Source organism: Schistocerca piceifrons, chromosome 5 (assembly GCF_021461385.2).
Source record: "Schistocerca piceifrons isolate TAMUIC-IGC-003096 chromosome 5, iqSchPice1.1, whole genome shotgun sequence".
NCBI classification, from domain to species: domain Eukaryota; kingdom Metazoa; phylum Arthropoda; class Insecta; order Orthoptera; family Acrididae; genus Schistocerca; species Schistocerca piceifrons.
In genome coordinates this window covers 475,577,127-475,600,900 of record NC_060142.1, presented here as the reverse complement: position 1 = coordinate 475,600,900, position 23,774 = coordinate 475,577,127, and the positions used below count along the sequence as shown (strand labels likewise).

Here is a 23,774-nt window from a genome sequence, read left to right as displayed (position 1 = left end):
AGAGTGTATTGGATCCACCTTTTAAAGTTATTTGTCATTGGATCAGAAGTCACAATTGCCCCTCTTGGCGATGGTTGAGATGAAAGGCAGGTTCTCGAGTGAGATGATGAAAGGAAGGATTTTGCCCAACAATGATTTATCACTTTGTTGAAATGTTCCTCTGTTATTCAGTCTTTGCATGGTTCATTGGTCAGGAGAAAGACATCTCACAGTACATTACATTGTGGACTTCATGAAAGGGTACATGGTGTTCACAATTTCATATCATAATTTCAGCTCGGTCTCTAATTTCATAGCATTTGGCACTCATTATGAAAAGATGTTACAAGGTTCTTAGAAGTTGAGTCAGCACAGGCCTGCACAGCAACATATAATATACAGGGATTGGACAAAAACATGGAAATACTGCAAGAAATGCAAGCTTGAACATAAAATGCAGAAGCTAGACAAGCCAGCAGGTTGTGGTGTTAGACCACAAATGGCACCTGAACAATGTCCTGTGTAGTTGTGAGTGCATGATATCAGAGCCAAGTGAATTCAAATACGAGATAATTGTTGGCACTTGTGCGGTGGGATTTCTCATATCAAAAACCCGAAGTGTGTGGTGTTTCAAGATTACATTGCGTAAAGGGAAAGCAGAAAAACATCCATTAAGACACAATGTGGATGGAAGAGAGTGAGTGATCATGGCAAATGGTCACTGAAAAGGATTGTGATGAAAAATACAAGGACGACAGCAACAAAAGTCACTGCCTAACTGAATTTGCACTCGCAAACACTGTCAGCATCAAAACACAAAGGTAGCTTCATACATTGGAAACTGCCAGGGCGAGCTGGTATTCCAAAACCAAGTGCAAGTGATGCAAATGGTAGGAACAGGAAAATGTGGTACTGAAACCATAACATGGACTATGGACCAGTGGAAGAGAGCCATTTGGACATATAAGTCTTGATGCACACTGTTTCCAACTTATGGACAATCTTACTTCTCAAGATTGGAACATGGCAGGGATTTAGTGATGATTTCAGCAGGGGTTTTGTAGTATTTCATGGTCCTCATGGTTACCTTGCAAGACTGCATTGCTCTTAACGATTATGTGACAATTTTCGCTGATCAGGCCTATCCCATGGTAAAATGTTTGTTCCCCAATGGTGATGCAGTGTTCCGAGGATAGGGACCTATTCACACAGTTCACATTATCCAGGATGGTTGTTGTGTGCACGAGGACGAATTGTCACATCTCCCCTGGCCACCAGTCACTAGATCTCAATATTACCGAGTCTTTGTGGTCTACTTTGCAGAGTTGGCATGTTATTGCTATCCACCTCTATCATCATTACCTGAACATGCCACCATTTTGCAGGAAGAAAGCTATGAAATTCCCTTCAAAAATCATACAGTACTTTTTTATCTTTTCTGAGACGGCTGCAAGCTATTTTGGATACAGACGGTTTACCTACACCACATTACGGCACACAAGTGAACTGTGATTTTGGTGTTTCCATATTTTTGTTGATCCCCTGTAAAGTGGAACCCTTTACCCGACCAATGAAAAATAGATCCTCATTACAGCCATTAGATTTCGGTGTGTACACATCAGTAGCCTGACGTTTGCAGTTTGATCATCCATACAGGAAGATACCCTAATAACTGGTACAATGGGACATACCCTCTTTCCATGCACAGTATAGATGTAGATACATTCATTCCTGCCTGTCAGAAGGTTAAGAAATAACCAGTTGGCTATACAGCATCCAATCATCCTTTCAAAATAACTATTTTGGTGGCTTGCTTTCTATTAGTTGAATCCTTAATCTGCTATTTGTATCCAAATAGTGGACCACTTGGCCATACAATGTTTTGTCCTCTCTCCACCGAGTCCTTCCTTTTATGAAGACCACAGCCACTTATTGAAGGGGTCTTGGTGCCCGATACAAGTCGCAGATACCAACTGGCTTTATCTGGGCTACAACTCAGTTCCTCTGCATGAATCCTGAATCTGTTTATGTTCCACTGCTGTATGCAAGCAATTTATCAAAAAGGATTCACAGCATTTTGCTGCTAAGAATGCAAGCAGTCAGGAGTTAGGTGCTTACAGAAGCGAATCTGTGTAGTTAACTGTTCCTGCACCTTTGTTTCTTTGAATTCTATGGCAACATTCCGAAAACAAGATCAGGCAACTTCAGACATCCGTCTCGTTTCTAGGTGTTTGTTGATTTGTTTTAATCCAAGTTTCATTGCACACTGCTTTATGGTGTTGCCTGAGCTTTTCACAGCTGACACAGTGGTTACTGGGGCAGAAGCAATGATCTCAATGTGTTTGCCATTCACTACTGAAGTACTTTTATACTGTGGACATGAGGAATGGAGGTAAGCTGCTGTAATGAACAAAGTACTGCCTTCACTTCATTAAAAGCACAGTCTTTAATTAAATTGCCTGTACCTTCTTTACTCCCAGGAATACAAGAAGTTACAGCACCACGTTGCATGTGACAGACTGGTACACCTGTCCACAAGAGACCTACTTCATGAGCTGCCAATCCCTTATAATACAGCTGTTCACGAGACAACTACTTCATGAACTAGAATGAGATTTCCACTCTGCAGCGGAGTGTGCGCTGATATGAAACTTCCTGGCAGATTAAAACTGTGTGCCCGACCGAGACTCGAACTCGGGACCTTTGCCTTTCGCGGGCAAGTGCTCTACCAACTGAGCTACCGAAGCACGACTCACGCCCGGTACTCACAGCTTTACTTCTGCCAGTACCTCGTCTCCTACCTTCCAAACTTTACAGAAGCTCTTCTGCGAACCTTGCAGAACTAGCACTCCTGAAAGAAAGGATATTGCGGAGACATGGCTTAGCCACAGCCTGGGGGATGTTTCCAGAATGAGATTTCCACTCCGCTGCAGAGTGGAAATCTCATTCTGGAAACATCCCCCAGGCTGTGGCTAAGCCATGTCTCCGCAATATCCTTTCTTTCAGGAGTGCTAGTTCTGCAAGGTTCGCAGAAGAGCTTCTGTAAAGTTTGGAAGGTAGGAGACGAGGTACTGGCAGAAGTAAAGCTGTGAGTACCGGGCGTGAGTCGTGCTTCGGTAGCTCAGTTGGTAGAGCACTTGCCCGCGAAAGGCAAAGGTCCCGAGTTCGAGTCTCGGTCGGGCACACAGTTTTAATCTGCCAGGAAGTTTTACTTCATGAACTGTCAATCCCTTACATACATGTGCCCTGTGACCACACTACTGGTACTTAACGGGGTAGGTATACAGGGAAAACAAGAACTCTGACAAACTTTCAGAGGCTCGTCACAGAGTTACAGTAACACAGTTATTATATATCTGGTTTGTCACTGCTATCACCCTTGTTTCTGTTGAAATACCTTCACTTCGTGAATAATCCTATAATATGCAAAACCAAATAAAGCATGTGACACACAACACAAAGTAATGCACACAAAACAAGAACACTTATCACAATGTGTTCATCATAATAACCTATAGAATTGCTTGCCAGCAAACAAATACAGAGTGCCATCAATCAAGATCTAACCAAGGTGGATCGAATGTGCTGACTGAGCTGTCAAATATCTCTCTCTCTCTCTCTCTCTCACTCTCTCTCTCTCTCACACACACACACACACACACACACACACACACACACACACACACACACACACACAATAAAATGCAAGAAAGATAAGAGAATTGACTCTAGATTACAATACCCTCATAATATTTATGAGTGCTGTACAGTATAGAACAGCACATTTTGTACTTAATTTGGTATCTAACATATCATTGCAAATATAATAATGGTAATTAACTAAATGCATGACCTATAAATTGTGTGTTCCACCGAATAAAATATGGTGTAGTAAACTTTGCAATTGTTTAATAGCAATGGAACATCCACTCCCCTTTAGTGTTCTATAATTAATGAAAATAAGCTTCTGTTGCAACTCAATAGAAGAATATGGGCACCCAAATAAAAATTAACCTACAATAAGGTGGTTTATGACACAATAGAATATGTGAAGTTCATCTGCATAAAGGCAATTTAAGATGAAACTACCTGGAAGATTAAAACAGTGCAATAGACCGAGATTCTAACTCAGAATCTTTACCTTTCACAGATAAGTGTTCTACCAACCGAGCTATTCATGCATGACCCAGCCCCATGACTTTACTTCCGCCAGTACCTCATCTCCTATCTTCCAAAGTTCCCCTGTGAAGATTCCAGATGAGGTACTGACAGAAGTAAAGCTGAGAGGACAGGTCGTGCGTTGTGCTTGGGCAGCTCAGTCAGTAGAGTACTTGGCCGCAAAAGACAAAGGTCCCAAGTTCGAATTTCAGTTCACAGTTTTAATCTGCCAGGAAGTTTCGTATCTGTGCACATGCTGCTGCAGAGCGAGAAACTCATTCTGGCAGTGGAAGATGTCATGCCAAATAATACAAATTTAATTATAGGAAGAAAGTGTAGAGGACAAACCAAAACATTACTTTCAGTGTAAATTTGTAATGAGCGAAAGACTAGAGCAAATACTGTCAGAAATAAACCAAGATAAATTTTAAAATAAGGCAATTACAAAATATTCATGCAACACGCAAATTGCAGAGTTAACAGTTATAGTGCACTGAAAATTATTTGAGACTTTTGATAGTTGGGTACTGAGTGAATGGAGGGAAGCGTAGTTGCCAGGGTGTGCTGAGTGTGCGAGCTGGCAACGACAACGACACGTCTACTTGGCGCAGAAGCTATCAGGCTTGCTTATCTATGTGAACTGCAAGGCACACAATCCGACTGATCTGCAGTCTTTTTTTTAAAAAAACTGATTCTCACACAGCTTATAGCTTAATTCGCCAGCTTCATTATGAGCTTATTATTTCATTAATGATCATAGTTATCGTGATATTTCGAGATTATGTAAGCTATGCAAGGACGTCTTAAAGTTTGCAGCAAAAAATATGGATCGTTATGAATTTGCCTGTGTTACATCAATTTGCTGTATACGAAATGTAGATGACATAATGCAATGTTCTTTAAACTTTGAAGAACATAATTATCCGTTTCCAATCTCAAGGAAACAATGCATCTAAAGTGCTCCATAACAATTATTCATAAATATTTTGTACCTCAAACTGTTTGAGAGATTACAGACAGACTTGGCAAAAGGCAAAACTTTCATATCCACTGCAATATTCAAGAACTACAGAACTTTTCAATTAAATTATGTAATTTTTAAGGGTCATCGAAACAAGAATTGCTGTGGAGTTTGCAACAATGTAAGTAAAGAAGCTTAACATCTATTTTTACTCTAAGAATGAACTTTTTCAACAATTCTTGTCCTCATTTGCTAGTTTAACAACAATACTTCATGATTCCGTCACAATTTCAATTATTAGAATATCAGTGATATTAACATTTGTAAACTCTGCTGTGTTTTGGCAAACTAAGCAGATTTTTAACATGGCAATAAAAGAAGTTGTTTATTACTCAACACTCTTCACAGTCCTTTATGAATTCCTGTCTTCTCAGCTTCCTTCTGGGTATGGCTAACAGCTCATAGCCAGTCCTGTGGTGTAACATTTGAAATGGCTTCTTCCAAATGTTACACCACATTTGGAAGAAGCCATTTCAAAATCACTGAGCGTAAACTACTACTTGTCTTTTTGCCACACTACTTTTCACCTGGGCCCATATATTCCCAACCGGAGCATCAGCCAGTTCACCAAGTAGTATGGAGTTTTGGGCTAGTATAGCACTACAAGTTTCTTTAACTCTGCCTCATACACACTAGGCTCAACTTTGTCCAGTGGAACATTTCTTTGCACCCAGAGCAAAATATCTGCTTTTCTCTATTGCACTGTTGGAGCTTTACCCATCACAACAGAGTGGTATGGTGCACTGTCATCTGGAAGAGTATTTTGCAGTAGAACATTATCTTCATAGCTAGGGAACATGTCCTTGGACGACCACTTTCCCTGTACCTCTTTTGTTCAGACATGCTACTCTATTACTAGTAATCCCAACACAAAACACTTGTTCACGATACCTGATGACTGCAGAACACTTCAACATCAAAAAGTACCATTTTACAACAAGATCCGACAGACACAACTACGTCTACTGCACAAAACCACAAGGTATTATTTATCCACAGCACGGCAACAGGGGCACTTTACCAACCAAATAACTGGGGGCACAGTACGAAAAACCAACCCACTGTTGGTGTTACCTGGGCAACAGCATCCAGAGAGCCAAAGGTCAAAAATTGCAGCTAATTTCACACACACACACACACACACACACACACACACACACACACACACACACACACACACACTACAGTCTCCAATTACAAGGAAAATTTTGTATTACGTACTGAATGACACAAATAACTGAAAGCCACCTTACTCTTTAACACTGATTAAAAAAATGAAGAATGAAGTGATATATATAGATAAGAGGGGAGGGGATTGGGGGGGGGGGGGGAAGAGGGAGGGAGCGAGAGAGGAGGAGGAGGAGGAGGAGGAGGAGGAGGAGATGATTCAAGATTATAACTTACAGAAATAAGGATGCTCCATAGCTTCTCGTGCTGTTAGACGTTCATAATGATCATATCGTAGCAGTTTGTCTAAGAAGTCCAAAGCTTCTGGAGACACCAAATGCTGGTTTTCACTGTGCACAAATCTTTCCCATCTCTTCCGAGAATGCCTGTCAGGAAAGTCAGTTAAGAGTTACTATTAAATAAAATCTACACTTTCACATTCTATGAAGAATAAACCATTCACATACCTGCCTAAGATATCGTGAAACCTAGGATCCAGTTCTATGTGATATTTTTCTAAATACTCAGACAGTTCTTCAGTTCCAAGAACTTTAGCAATTCGTACAAGCTGATCATAATTATCATGACCATGAAAAAAAGGTTCCTTTCTGAATATCATACTTGCTAGCATACAGCCCAAAGACCACATATCCAATGAATAGTCATACATCTACAATGAAAAATCACTTGTGAATACACGCCCACACATACACATTATACAAAAACTGACATTTATGTAATCTATGCAGAATATACCTGATAATCTACTAGTAACTCCGGGCCTTTGAAGTATCGTGAAGCCACCCTGACATTGTACTCTTGTCCTGGATGATAAAATTCTGCCAGTCCCCAGTCAATCAAGCGTAGTTTACGATTTTCGTGATCAATCATAACATTATGAGGCTTTACGTCGCGGTGCATGATGCCCATACTGTGGCAGTAATCCAGAGCCTAAAATGAAATTGTGCAATTGTAAAGATAAGCACAGTAGAGTATATAATACAAAACTGCAGTCACACAAATTTTAAAATCACCAGGACAGTAGTTATAACTCCGCAATCTAAGACTTAATTACATGATTATAAATATGATTAAGAAACAAATATGTTTACATTACTTTCCACAAACTAAAATTTTATAGCAAGTTTACAATATCTCTTACTGAACTAAACTACCACTCGTCTTTCAGAAAGCCATATGTAATGAAAGAAAGTGGGTGACGGTCAGAGAGGAACAGAGAAGAGGCAGAATTAATGATATATTTAACCAAACTTCACAGAATTTTAAAAATCAATTTTAACTTTAAGCCCACTGCCCATACATACCACCACTCATCCAGTACATTTACCAGTTTTTCTGGTTAATTACAACTGTCACAAATTACACAACTCTTCTCTGGAAATTATAATTGCTGCTGCCCTCCTGATCATTTAAGCATTCTACGGCCCTCAACGATGCTAAGAACAGACCATGTAAGAATATTTATGTAAAGAATACAAAAACAGAAATTTGAATTTTTGCAATAAATTGTCCAAATCCACAAAGTCTCGACACCTTTTCCAGTTCTAATCCCCTTCTATTACTATTCTGTAGAGCATCACTCACCAACTAAGCTGTTTCTAAGAGAATGCACTTATCTTTAGAGTGAAATTGAGAAAGTGTCATAACAGAGAACATGTCACTGATGCAAAAAGGTACTGCTCAAAGATGTGCCTCACCACCAGAGCCAACAAAGCACTTTAGAAGCAGACTGCAGAAAATTGAGAAAATAATAACATTAACAATAACAATAATAATAACAATTTCCTGGATCAAAACTAAGTGTGAAATGAGTGATAACACAGCTTAAGGAACTGAAAAGTTTCTGGAACTGTTTCAGAGAATGGCTGTTAATCTAATACCTGAGTCTTTGCTGTAATGACTTAACCTGAAGTGAAATGTAGACAGAAAATAATGTAAATTGACAGAAAGAGATCTACTCACTGAGCAGCAGTGGGGGCAAAAAAAATGAATAAATAAATAAAAAATCACACACACACACACACACACACACACACACACACACACACACACACACACAAAAGGAATTTAGTTTTCACAAGCTTAGAGCCAGTGGCTCCTCCTCCTAGTAGAAGAGTTGAAAGGGAAGGAAGAAGTGTGAAGAAAAAAGGACTGGAGAGGTTTAGGGAAAGGGGTATACTTTAGAAAAGTGACCAAGAATCATGGGTCAGGAGAAACTTACTGAACAGGATGAGAAGCCAAGTCTCCCCCGATCCGGGATTATGGGTATCTTTTCAAAACCGTACCCCTTTCCCTAAACCTCTGTAGTCCTTTTCCTTCACCCCTCTTCCTTCCTCTTCAACTCTTCCATCAGATGAAGGAGCCACTGGCTTCAAAAGCTTGTAAAAGTTAAATCCTTTTGTGTGTGTGTGTGTGTGTGTGTGTGTGTGTGTGTGTGTGTGGTGGCGGGGGGGGGGGGGGGGTGCCTGCACCCTGCCACCGCTTGTTGAATAGTTTTTTATCTATCCAATTCACATTATTAATAATTAATTATTTCTGTTAAATAAGTACATAGATTCATTCAAATCTTTTTGATTTTACATCAAAGACCACAAATTCTTTCAAGATATAACACATTGTATTGTATACGAGAAGAAAGTTTGACACTGATCTGAAGTTCCTATCACCAAATCCAAATACATGTTAACATACATCAACATCTAAATGTATGACAAAAACAAAATAAAGTGAAATGGAGCTCACATGTTTACAAACTTGCTGTTGGGGAACAAGTTACATTGGCCATTTTTTATCACATTATGACAATTCTACCAAGATTGAGATCAGACTTATTCACAACATGAATCCTACCGCCACTGAATAATGATCTCTTACAGAACTCAAATCTGCACAAGTATTGCTCTGGTAAATTAATACACAGAGGAGGGGTACTTCACAAGAAAAATGGAATGTATGCATTTCTCTGAAAGACTACATAGTACTAATGGGAGTGTTGCAAGATAAAAGAGAAGTGCTGATGCTGAGTACTTGCCACAATGTCGAAGAGTGTTAGAGAATATGCTGTGGCTATGTAACAAGTCCAAAATCAACTGCTGTCCCAACATGCACAAAAGTAAAAAGCAGGTAGGTATCATCACATTGACAGTTATGGTTTTGTAACAAGAAACACAAAAGTGTTGGAAAAAGTACGCTGTGGATGCTTGAAGTGTCTGTAGAAAAAAAAAGAAAATCCATATATATATATATATATATATATATATATATATAAGAGGGAAACATTCCACGTGGGAAAAATATATCTAAAAACACAGATGATGTGACTTACCGAACGAAAATACTGGCAGGTCGATAGACACACAAAATTCAAGCTTTCGCAACAAACTGTTGCCTCATCAGGAAAGAGGGAAGGAGAGGGAAAGACGAAAGGATGTGGGTTTTAAGGGAGAGGGTAAGGAGTCATTCCAATCCTGGGAGCGGAAAGACTTACCTTAGGGGGAAAAAAAGGACAGGTACACACACACACACACACACACACACACACACACACACACACACATATATATATATCCATCCACACATATACAGACACAAGCAGACATATTTAAAGACAAAGAGTTTGGGCAGAGATGTCAGTCGAGGCAGAAGTAAAGAGGCAAAGATGTTGTTGAAAGACAGGTGAGGTATGAGCGGCGGCAAATTGAAATTAGCAGAGATTGAGGCCTGGCGGATAACGAGAAGAGAGGATATACTGAAGGGCAAGTTCCCATCACCGGAGTTCTGACGGGTTGGTGTTAGTGGGAAGTATCCAGATAACCCAGACGGTTAGCACTGTGCCAAGATGTGCTGGCCGTGCACCAAGGCATGTTTAGCCACAGGGTGATCCTCATTACCAACAACCACTGTCTGCCTGTGTCTATTCATGCGAATGGACAGAATCTGCTCCAGTCCGGAATCCCTGAACCATTACACCAACAACCTGAAAACAGCTTTCGCATTCCGCAACTACCCTCCCGACCTGGTACAGAAGCAAATAACCTGAGCCACTTCCTCATCTCCTCAAACCCACAACCTCGCACAGAAGAACCCCAAAAGTGCCCCACTTGTGACAGGATACTTTCTGGGATTGGATCAGACTCTGAATGTGGCTCTCCAGCAGGGATACGACTTCCTCAAATCCTGCCCTGAAATGAGATCCATCCTTCATGAAATCCTCCCCACTCCACCAAGAGTGTCTTTCCGCCGTCCACCTAACCTTCGTAACCTCTTAGTTCATCCCTATGAAATCCCCAAACCACCTTCCCTACCCTCTGGCTCCTAGCCTTGTAACCGCCCCTGATGTAAAACCTGTCCCATGCACCCTCCCACCACCACCTACTCCAGTCCTGTAACCCGGAAGGTGTACACGATCAAAGGCAGAGCCACATGTGAAAGCACCCACGTGATTTACCAACTGACCTGCCTACACTGTGAAGCTTTCTAAGTGGGAATGACCAGCAACAAACTGTCCATTCGCATGAATGGACACAGGCAGACAGTGGTTGTTGGTAATGAGGATCACCCTGTGGCTAAACATGCCTTGGTGCACGGCCAGCACATCTTGGCACAGTGCTACACCGTCCGGGTTATCTGGATACTTCCCACTAACACCAACCTGTCAGAACTCCGGAGATGGGAACTTGCCCTTCAGTATATCCTCTTTGCCCTTCAGTATATCCTCTTTGCCCTTCAGTATATCCTCTCTTCTCGTTATCCGCCAGGCCTCAATCTCCGCTAATTTCAATTTGCCGCCGCTCATACCTCACCTGTCTTTCAACAACATCTTTGCCTCTTTACTTCCGCCCGACTGACATCTCTGCCCAAACTCTTTGCCTTTACAAATGTCTGCTTGTGTCTGTATATGTGTGGATGGATGTGTGTGTGTGTGTGTGTGTGTGTGTGTGTGTGTGTGTGTGTGTGTGTGTGTGGATGGATGTGTGTGTGTGCGCGCGCGAGTGTATACCCGTCCTTTTTCCCCCTAAGGTAAGTCTTTCTGCTCCCGGGATTGGAATGACTCCTTACCCTCTCCCTTAAAACCCACATCCTTTCGTCTTTCCCTCTCCTTCCCTCTTTCCTGATGAGGCAACAGTTTGTTGCGAAAGCTTGAATTTTGTGTGTATGTATGTATGTGTCTGTGTTTCTATCGACCTGCCAGCACTTTCGTATGGTAAGTCACATCATCTTTGTGTGTGTGTGTGTGTGTGTGTGTGTGTGTGTGTGTGTGTGTGTATATATATATATATATATATATATATATATATATATATGAGAGAGAGAGAGAGGGGGGGAGAGAGAGAGAGAGAGAGAGAGAGAGAGAGAGAGAGAGAGAGAGAGAGAGAGAGAGAGAGAGAGGGGGGGGGGTATTCATATCCCCAGGTAATACTAATGGAATAAGTTGTTGGTAAAGTTCACAGCAATGTACACAGGAGACGTACGAATGTATTATCTACAGACAGCGAAGAAAGGCTAACAAAAGGATATAACAGTAGTTGTCTTCCTTGACAAAACAAAATATTTTACATACACCCAACAGAAAACACCACAGGCATAAAAATTTTAGATCTAATGACTGTTTTGAAATGTGTCACACTTAACAAAAACGTAAATAAGAAAATAAATAGTTTATAAAGAACCTTGAGCAAAAATTTTTTTACTAAAAATATACAACTCATAAAAGCAAGACACCCAGCAATGTACGGTGGCTACCACTGTTAGCAAAGCAAGAAGACCACAAACAGTGATTCAGTGAAAAATCTATTCACACTAACATCCATTAGGGATTCCATGTATCAAAATAGTTAGCATGAAACTATATAGCATTATCTGTTAGTAAAAAAATGGGCATCTATTTCAAGGAGTTACCACAGTTTACCCTTGGCACAGGTGTCTAGCTGTGTATACATGCTGTCTCACATAATACATATAAGAGAACCAGTTGTCATGAAAGCTCAGTGCTAATGGAGCCAGTTGAGGTACAAATTTTCATTGGAATGTCCACAATACAATGTGCTTAAAATTCCATATCATACAATAAACAGCAAGAGGAAAGTTAAGAGGCCATCAAATGTAATCTGATTAAATACAATGTCCGTTCAAAAAATTCCGGACCACTCAATTTCGAGGCAATGGTGCATGGAGCGAGACGAGGTTGGCGTACCTGAACATGCCTGTGTTTAATATGTAACTGCTGAAAGTTTCATTGCTGTATGTCAGTTATTGTTCAGTGCTGCATTGAGTAGAAAGTTGTGTCGCACTGTTTGTGAACTTCGAGATGGTGGAGTGAGAGGAGCAATGTGTTTGCATTAAATTTTGCGTGGACCTCAAAAAAACCTTTACAGAGACACGCCAAATAATGCGGGAAGCCTATAGACTGTTATGAATGGTTCACACAGTTTAAAAATGACTGGACGGAAGTCAATGACGACCCTCATTCAGGACGCCCTTTGACATCTACAAACAATACTCGTGTCCTGGAATGTCAATGAAATTGTGCAAGCCATTTGAAGACTGACTGTCCGATGATTGAAGAAGAATATAACATTCACGCTGGATCATGTCATGAAATTCTGACAGCATCTTGGAATGCATCATGTTGCTGGCAAGTTAGTCTCACATCAAAAGTCAAGACCAGAAAGATCTTTGCCTCGTAATCTGTGAAGAGCTTTTGTATTGCACAAATGAGAATGAGATGATGCTAAAGAGAATCATAACTGGTAACGAGATGTGGGTGTACAGTTAAGATGTTGAGACCAACGTTCAATCTTCACAATGGGTCAGGAAAGGTTCTCCAAGACCAAAAAAAGCTCGTCACGTCAGGACAGGTCAAAAGTCAAAGCCATGCTGATAAGCTTTCTTTGACTTAGAAGAATTAGTTCATCACGAAATCGTGCTACAGGTACAAACTGTTAATCGATGGTACTACTGGAACCTGTTGCGACGTCTACGAGAAAATGTGAGAAGGAAATAGCCTGAAAAGGGGTGATAAAATTCCTGGCTCTTGCATCACGATAATGCACGCATACATTAATCTCATTGGTGCATGACCACTGCACTAAAAACAAAATCACTATGCTGCCTCGTGCCTCTAGACCTGGCCCCTGCGGACTTCTTTTTTATTTCTAAGGTTAGAAACCCTGTTTAAAGGATGAAGATTTGCAATAATACACAAGATAAAAGAATTCTCAGACAGCACTTTGTACTTCATGCGATCCAACACAAAGTATATGAAGACTGTTTCCAGAAGTGGAAACGGCATTGGGAGCAGTGTATCCATTGTGGAGGAGAGTCATTCAAAGGCGACCATGCACAATAAGTGAAAGGTAAGCGCAGAAAAATTTTGTGGGCAAAGTTTCGGCATTTTTTAAACAGACCTCATATGTACTTCATGGAGTGCAATAGCAGCATACTACGCAATAGAGACAGATTCAAGAACATATGAAAACAAATTATGTTGCTGTTGATGTTTTGTTTTGCTGGGCACGCAACTGCACAGTCATCGGCAACCAATAAATTATGTTGATTTCTCATATTCTCAAAAAATAGTCAAAAGACAAGTTCTCAGAACAGTTTAATCTATCTCAATCACAGTGATACTAGGCACAGCTTGCCATTTCAATTTCTGTATTGATGGCCAGCTCTTATGTAGTAGTTTTCATGGAGATTCATAAACTCACAAAGAAAGAGCCTAAATTACACAAACAAGTGGCAATAATACATTGTTCAGACACAATAATTGTTCAGCTGTACATAAGTAACCCTCGAAGTACACTACACCTGGGTACGACTGCCACAAGGAAGTCAACTGGGACCTAGTTGAAATTATCATAAAATTAATTTGCAATGATTTATGGAAACTGCAAAAATACAGAGGCTCTTTTCACAATGACAGTTCAATGCAACATAATATGCTCTCAATCCCCTCTCCCCATAACGAGTATTAACCTGAACATCAAAGTTTGCAGTACCACTTGCCTGCTTTGACTCTTAACGTAATTGTGTGTGTTGGCACGGCATATTGGAAATGCATTGTGTTTGCAGAGGATATGTTGGAGCACGTGGTGCCATGCTCAAATGTGAGAGGTTTATGTTTGTAAATTGTGTGTGAGTGCTGTTAGTGTTTCACTGAACTTCTTTAGTGATGTTTGTGAGAATAATATTGGAAGAGTTAGTGCCGATTTGTTAGAGTGTTATTTTGATGTTGGCAGTTACATGCAATACACTCATTTTCGGATTGGGTATCATTAGTGCAGTATGTTGTAAAGTCTGGAGATATAGTTTTATGTCTCATTTTGTTAGTTATGGATATGACAACTAAGTTCGTAAGTAGTGCTCTTTATGCCACAGCGAGTGATGACATGTTGACCACAATTAACTTTCTACTGTTATTTGGTTTAATTGCCAAATATGTGAAGTGTTACATTTGTGGAGAAGGTATGAGAGTGATTAAAGCTACTGCATCTTGGATCATTGTCCATTGTGTGGTGGCATCGGCAGGGCAACACATGGCATTCTATATAGAACTGTTCCTGGATTGCTAAGTCTAGGCCTCTGAAGATTGTGTGTGTCGACATAATTTTGCTATCGGTAAATTTGTGTGTTGGCTGAGTGATTAGTTAGTATATTTTTATGGTTTTTTTTATTGCAGTATGTATGGTAGGCATGTTGATTTGCATAATTGTGTTTGATAAATCTAAATTTTTATTGAAATTTTGGGTCGCGTTAAATCATGGAGTTTGTTTTACCTACATTGGTAAGGTTAGGTTTTCGATATTAGTTGTATCGGCAAATTCTAGTATTGCAGTACTGTGGACTTAAGTTTTAGCTATATAGGTCAGGTGAAGTGTTAATACTGTATTTTTTTGAGTGGTTTTGTGGACTGATCTATATAGGTCTAGTGAAACTTCCAATACCAGTTATTTCAACTTTTTCATTGCATTTTGTTGATTGCTTGATTTACTGGTTGGTACTTGCTTTGATGTGTGTTCATTATTAGGACCTTATTTAGTCTGTACCACCCTAATTCTCACAATTGTCTCTTTAGCTACATAGTGTTTCTGCAATATAATATTCCTCATATTATTTGTGTCTGTTCAGGTCTAATAAGTGACGCCATGGTCATGTATTGTATAAGCATGAAACGGGGTGTCTGCCATCCTGATGAATCATTGGTCAAAGCTGACAGTTGGTACCATAACGTTTAGTTTTGCCTAGATTTTGGAGAATGCACTTTAATACAGACAACCTAACTGCTGAATTACATCTACATACATACTCCACAAGCCAGTACTGTGAGTGGCAGAGGGTACACTTTACCACTACTAGCCATGTCCTTTCCCATTCCACTCACACAGAATGAGGGAAAAACGACCGTCTATATGCCTCGGTACGAGCCTTAATTTCTCTTATCTTCCTGGATCTTACGTGAAATGTACATTGGTTACAGTAGACTCATTCTGCAGCCAGCCCCAAAAAACAGGTTACCCACATTTCATCAATTGTGTTACTCAAAAACTACATCACCTTCCTTCCATGGATTCCCATTTGGGTTCCTGAAGCACCTCCATAATACTTGTTCAAATCTACAGGTAACAAACCTAGCAGCACACTTCTGAATTGCTTTGATGTCTTCCTTCAATCTGACATGGTGTGGACCACAAACACTCTAGCAGTACTAAAGAATGGGTTGCACTGGTGTCCTATATGCTATCTCCCTTAAAGGTGAACCACACTTTCCCAAAATTTTCCCAACAAACAGAAGTTGACCTTCACCTTTCTTACTACAATCCTATATGCTCAGTCCACTTCATATCACCCTGGAACATTACACCTAGGTATTTGATAAATTTAACTGTGCTAAGGAGCACACTACTAATGCTGTATTCAATCACTCAGGGCTTGCTTTTCCTACTGCTGTGCACTAAATTACATTTTTCTACATTTAGAGCTAGCTGCCATTATTCACACCAACTAGAAATTTTGTCTAACAAGAAGAGGTCCTAGTGGCGGGGAGCAAAACCATTTTTATGGTGATGTAGACTAAGAGACCACGTATCACACCATTCAGCCATTTACCCTGGTGGACCCTAATTTACAACTGAGAAGAGAGGAGAAAAACAGAATTTGACATGATACTCAATAGCAGTAAAAACAGCATTAGGTTAGAAAGTCTTAGCGTGGTGTAATGGGTACGGTGAGGCCTCCTGTAATATTAAGGTATTTGAAATGCCGATCTACTGGTTAAAAACCAAAAGACAAAATAATCTACATTGATTGTGCAATCATGTCAAGAACTATTTTTCCATTACAAGATTTGCATTTTTTTTATGTTAATTATGATACAGACAATTAAAACATAGCCTAAATTCCTACTGCACTTTGGACAAAATAACACAGATAAAGATTTAAACGAAAGAAGGGCTTATACGCAACACAAAATTCAAGCAAAATGAGAAATGGACATCATGAATGCAATAACATGGATGGAAAAATATGATGACAAAACAAAAGAAATAAAACTGAAACACACAAAATTAACTAATATCACCATGGATATTTACACATGAAAAAGAAATAATAACAAAAAGAAGCTAATATAATGATCAAAATTATGTGACAAAAGAATAGAAATAAAAAAATGAACTGAAACCAACTAATTGAATAAAAATAATGATCAAGTCATTTCAATAATAATTTAAAAATAAACACTGTAGTATCTGACTACATTCAAACCTACAGCCTTTTGCACCAGAAAGGCTTACCCTATGTGTTGCACTACACAACCAGTTAATATGATGCCACTTTTTTTTAAATGCTATCTATCATGATGCAAAATTCTGAATTTTTGTCTCATCAATTGCTCACAAATGAGAGTCCACTAAAGTGAATGGCTGCAGGGTGACACAGCTAATGTCTTAACCTACAATACTGATGGGTGACTTAAAAAAATATCCCACTGCTTGTATTGTCATCCTGTATCACCCTAAAGTTGCTCAACAATGACACCTTCCCGTGAACACAGCACCAACAGCAAACAGCCACAAATTGCTACTCACCATATCCGTCATTCATACATACAGAAAACGACAGCAGTCCTATCACACTTAAGTGGTGCACTCTTGTATCTCTGATAAACACTCACTGTCTAAGCACCAAACCAGGTTTCGTTAGTTAAGAATGCTCATGAGCCAATGACATCTGGGTACCTGTTCCATATGCTCATATTTTCGTTACAAATCTGCAATGGGGCTGTGTGTCCAATGCTTTTCGAAAATCTAGAAATATGGAATCTGCCCACTGCCCTTCATCCATGGTTTGCAGGATATAATGTGAGAAAAGAGACCTCAGTTTCACACTACTGTTTTCCAAATCCATGCTGATGAATGGCCAGTCTGAATATGTTCAAGATTTTCACAGAAAATCAATATTAAGGATATTTGTCAGTAATTTTGCAGGTCTGTTCTTTTACCCTTCTCATATACAAGAATCATCTGCGCTTTTTTTCCAGTCGCTTGAGACTTTGCGCAGGGTGGGTGAGATTCACAATAAATGCAAGCTAAGTAAGGGGCCAATGCTACAGAGTACTCTTAGTAATACTGACATGCCATTCCATTCCATCCAGACGTTTGGCATGTCTGTCTGATTCTCCTGCATGAACAATTTCTTAAATGTAAAATTTAAAACTTCAGTTTTTGTTTTGCTACCATCTGCTACCACACCAGACTGGCGAACAAGTGACTGGATAGAGACCTTAGAACCACTAAACAATATTAGATTGGACCAGAATTTTCTTGGGTTATAGACAGGATCTGCTACTAAGGCATGGAGGTATTTCAGGCATTGATCTTTTTACAGCTGCATTAACTTCTGCTCACTTTTTGCTACTGTCGTTTGCACACTCTTTTGAATAAAGGGTGCAACAACCTTTGCTTCCTCAGCATTTTACCAACATTGTTGTTAAACCATGGTGGACTTTTTCAGTCTAATCCACTTACTCGGCAAATACAATTTACAATCTGTTTAAACGTTGTCCGTAATTGCTCTATGTCCACCATAGTGGAACCAAATGTTGTCTAAGTGGGGTCTAACAACTACTTATCTGTTCTTTCTAGCAGAAATACTCTTCTAGCTTTCTTGACTGATTCATTAGCTTTAGTAACCTTAGTCACTGGGATGACATCATCGTCACTAATCCCTATCTGCATTGACGCTGTCAATAAGGTTATGCCTGTTTGTAGCTATCAGGTCTAAAGTATTCCAGTTGCATGTGGGCTATGAATCAATTGACGTCCCCATCGTACTCGGTAGGTTCAAGTCACTTCCAACCAACAGTGCAATTTCTGGGTATTCCTGATCCAGTCAATACACTGTAGGTTAACGTCACCTCCAAACAATAAGACACTGGCTGGGTATTCCTGAGCTACTGACCGCAGACTTTCAAAGAATGATTAAACTGTCACAGCAGAATTGGATGGTTGGTAAAAACATACAACAATTTTATTTCAGCTAGACCTGTTATACATTAGCAGGTAACTTCCCTGCCACATTCAAATTCAACCTCAATAGACAAAAACATTGTCAACTGCAATGAACACTACCCTTCCTTGGCTTCCAATTTGTCTTTTCAATATATGTCCTATGAATCACTAATATCATTGAGCTTTCTACTTCAGGTTTCACCCAGCTCTTGGTCCTGAGAATCATTTGGTTGCAAGAAATTTCATGGAGGGCAGTAAATTAAAAAATTTTGCTATGAACACTTCAACAATTTACTAAGCAAATTTTGACAGTCTAAGTATCATCACTCTGAACATGGTTTGGTTTCAACATGCACTCCACATGTGCTCTGCCACCCAAGAAGCTGCTTCCTTTGAGTAGTGCACTCCTCATCTATTGAGGGATGTCCTAGATTCCTCATATAACAATGCAGAACCAGATATCTGCAATGAGATTTTCACTCTGCAGCGGAGTGTGTGCTGATATGAAACTTCCTGGCAGATTCAAACTGTGTGCCCGACAGACTCGAACTCGGGACCTTTGCCTTTCGCGGACAAGTGCTCTACCAACTGAGCTCATTCTGGAAACATCCCCCAGGCTGTGGCTAAGCCATGTCTCCGTTATATCCTTTCTTTCAGGAGTGCTAGTTCTACAAGGTTCGCAGGAGAGCTTCTGTAAAGTTTGGAAGGTAGGAGACGAGATACTGGCAGAAGTAAAGCTGTGAGTACCGGGCGTGAGTCGTGCTTCGGTAGCTCAGTTGGTAGAGCACTTGCCCGCGAAAGGCAAAGGTCTCGATTTCGAGTCTCGGTCAGGCACACAGTTTTAATCTGCCAGGAAGTTTCATATCAGATATCTGCAGTCAGGATCATAACTGAGTTCACAGAGCTTTTGGCTGAGACCCACCAACTGCTCCAAACCGAAGGCCCCAATGAACTCTGAGAACAGTTCCGCAAACTGCAAGCTCTGCTTGCACCCAGCGCAAGAGGCCAGCAGCCTTTGCCACTTGCACCAGCAGCCTGTACAACCTGAGGTTGGCACCAGAACCGAAGTGACATGCACTGTCGGCGTCGACATGAGCCACAGCTTCAGACAACTGCACCCTTTATGCTTGATAGCCGCAGACAAAGGCCTCCACATCTCTGATAAGAGTGCCCCCGCCCCCTCCCCTGCCAGACATGAGTGCACATTGATTTTCTTTCTGGCCCTGAATGATATTTCCCTAAGGAGGCACCATAACACACCTGGCATTGGAGCTCCCAGTATCAGCAAACCTCAGCCCCCATGTGCCCGCTTGAATCCTGCTGAAGGAATGGCCATCTTCACTCACAGACCAAACAGGCGAGACCAGATGACCAGCCTTCACATTCGCCCTCCGTCTCTAGCAACACAAATGCATTACCACCCGCCATTCATTCTGCTGCGAGGGCAGACCTAGCGTATCAGGGACACTAGGAGGCACTTCGGAAGTAGAACCACGGGCAAAACAAGCAACACATCCTTAGGCAGTCGCCTGAAGACAACAGATAAAGCCAAAACCAAAATCACATTCAGCTGTTCACGAATTGTGGCCACCACCTCTTGCGTCTTCACACAACAGGCACACACCTTACCCATCCTAGTAAAAGTGGCTTGAGAATTGACTATAAAAGCAGATAAAACCCAGAAGTGCAACTTGCTACCCTCCTGCCATTATCACCAATGGTGGCTGACGCCTCTGTGTAGCCAGCCGTTCAGAAGGAATATCAACTGCGCTACAGACTGCCTGATTCTACACTTTACTACAACTTCAAAAATTCATGATTACACCTCAAACAGAAAAATATGCAAAAAAAATTGAGTAGTATACTAAGAACACACAGTAAGATCTAAATATGTAACTTGCCACTTTGCAGGTATGTACTCTTCAAGTCTGACTTGCAAATGTACCCCCAACAAAAATTGGCTGACAATCGTTTGTCACATTGAAACAACAATTAAAATCAAAACTATGTAGCAAACTTTCAGAACAAAATAAGTATAGAAGAAAAAAATTGCTAATTGAAGCAAGCAAACAGAAGCAACATATTTAAAAAATTGTGTTTACCAAATGTTGCTTCAACTTGTGAAAGGAATGGGAGAAACTTTCCAAAGTAACATTTGTGTTGCCTTTTCTCAATATTTTGCCTGTCTTGTCACTTAGCAGGTGAACAGCTCTTTTCTCACACTTAACATATTTAAATTTTCTTTATATGCTCCAATTATGTCTTTTTAATGTAAAATAATTGGCTCGTGGTGTGCGGGATGACTACAGTGCTACACAGTTGCATATACCTACAGTGTAATGTAAAACATGAACCTGCATTTTATTATATTTCACTAAAAAGAATACATGTCAAATGCACAAAACATAACAGCCATTGATTTTTCCTTTTTGTTTCGCTTTGGGGCACAAAACCAACTAAGGTCATGAGTGCCCAAAAAGCCACTGAAACGTATAATTATGTCGCTGCAGAGAGCTCAAAATATTGAATGTGAATTAATGCACGCAAGTTGTGTATATGTAAGCCACCGGAGGGAAGGGGTGTGGGAGGAAAGAACAAGATACTAGTTGAATATTTCTCTCATTGTTTATGTTTGCAATTTTGTATCAATGCAGCGCATGGACAAAGAGCTGCTATTCCACTTTTACAAAGAGCACAATTAAAAATTATTGCATCTCAGTATTCAAACAGTAATGCATTACCAAAATATATTTGTAGGCTTTACACACCCACACTTACTTGAAAATTTACTCTAGGTGCCATTTTCAAGACATTTCTTTCTTAATTTCTAACAAGAGTGGAATTTCACTAACAATGAGAAAATTACGGGAGGAGCTCATGCAATAATGTCAAAAGTAACTGTTCCTGTAACTAGTCCATGTTTTACTATTCAATCCTCCTGTTAACCAGGGAAAATGAGAACTACTCTAATTGTTCCACTTAAATACCTAAATGGTGGACAAGTGCTTGTAGACTTTGACAATTTATTTCATAACACTTCAACAGCAACCAATTTAGTGAACAAATTAAACAGCTTCCTTGATTATAGGTGGGTTCTCACAAAAATTTGCCTTCCTACTTCTAGATACAAACATGGGGTCTAGTGTAGCAGGGGATACAACCCGTCGGCTTTGGACAATGACGTCACAAGTCGCCAGAGAGCAGTTTACCATTTTCGCTTTTGCTGTTATGTTTCAGTTTCGTTTTTTTTACTGATTGCTTAATAAAGTGGATCTGTTTATTCTATCTCGTGAGATTTTTTTTTTAAAAAAAGCCAAAAAACACTTATCAGCCACTGAAGGGAACTACAACACTAAGAAGAATCGCTTCTCGATTGGCCACTTGTGACGTCATTGTCCAAAGCCGACGAGTTGTATCCCCTGCTACACTAGTCCCCAAACATGGCATATTCCAATGATCGATCTCTCTCTCTCACACACACACACACACACACACACACACACACACACACACAAGTATTTGCTCTGCAATATAAAATATGCAAGTAAATGATTATGAAAAACCAGCAGTGACAAACGTTTCTTCTCAATATTAGAAACTAAGTATTAACAGTAATCACACCACTGCTTAGGCTAAGTTACTGTCCCCAATAATAAAGGCATTCGTAAAACACATGGAAAAAAATATTTGTTTAACTTTCTCAGACAAATCATTTAGAACAGTTTTGTACTTTCTACTGTGCCATTTCATCGCTCCCTTCAAATAATGTTTGATTAAAGTTATATTTTAGAAAGCCAATTGCGCTTTCCAATATTGCATGGACGAAAATATCTGGCTATATTACTAATCAATTTGCTACCACAAAATTCATTTGGTATTCACAGGTAACAGTGTTTCACATACTCTACCAAATTACCACCTTTCAATGTAGCCGAGACCTCACTCAGACTGTGATACAGATTAATCTGTCACCACAACCAATATTAAGGGAGCAGTAGGGGAGTGATGTTCCAGTATCACACTTTAACCCAACATTCAATACAGTTGCCAAATTTATAAATTTATTGCTGACACAATAACTGTTTCAACTGTCATCCCAATTTTAAGTCCCATAGTGAAATAATAAGGAAGCAAAAAACTGGGATTACACTAACTGGGAACAGATGAAATGAAACTGTTAAAAGTAAGAAAATGAGGCATGTAAAACAGTTCAGTAAGTAAATGCCTCATCTCATTATTTACAAACACTAAGACAATTGCTAAATGACAATTGTCAATGCAGAGATGATAAAGAAATACTGATTATACAGGACACTATATCTAAAATAATACAACTACCAGACAACTCATTTTGTCAGTAAATCTTTTTCTCAGATCAAGTAGTGCCCCAATTAATTACCCACATTGGAAAACAAATTTACATACGAATCATTTTTAGAACTTCAGCCCTTCATCAAAATCTGAATACCAGTATCTTTCAAACTGGATACTGTGACAACCTGTATGTAAAAAGCTATGTTTATAATCCAGCAATTTACATGCTCGCAATAATTGAAACAATGGTATGCAGAGAGATGGAATATCTCACACAACTGATACAACAATGTCTTTTCTACAAATGCATTCACAAAAGTGGCCAAATCTCTATACAACAACAGTTGAATGGAACACAGGAACATTCATCACAAGGGCGACAGATTATAGGACTAAATTACAAATTAAGGATGAAAAATATCCGAGTAACCTTTCTACATTAATATAAGAAATATAATTCAAAGTATCAACTCTTAATATTCATAGCTCTTCCCTTACAATCAAACTCATTGATGAAAAATTAATCATTCTGATAATGTCTACAGCACCGATGATCCCTGACAAAAAATTCTCTTAGATGAAATCGTCCACAGCCGCAAATGGTT

At 39.8% G+C, this 23,774-nt stretch overlaps 1 protein-coding gene across 4 annotated transcripts in view; it reads right to left on the bottom strand.

The window, feature by feature from the left end:
* The window catches only part of LOC124797992 (casein kinase II subunit alpha), a 70,075-nt gene that overhangs the window by 43,857 nt on the left and 2,444 nt on the right, over positions 1–23,774 (bottom strand). For all 4 annotated transcript variants that reach the window (XM_047261174.1, XM_047261173.1, XM_047261177.1 and 1 more), the window contains exons 5-7: positions 7,082–7,276; positions 6,793–6,995; positions 6,563–6,711 (exon numbers count right to left, since the gene is read on the bottom strand). In XM_047261174.1, coding sequence (XP_047117130.1) covers positions 6,563–6,711; positions 6,793–6,995; positions 7,082–7,276 — 547 coding nt within the window. The remainder of the gene's footprint in view (positions 1–6,562; positions 6,712–6,792; positions 6,996–7,081; positions 7,277–23,774) is intronic.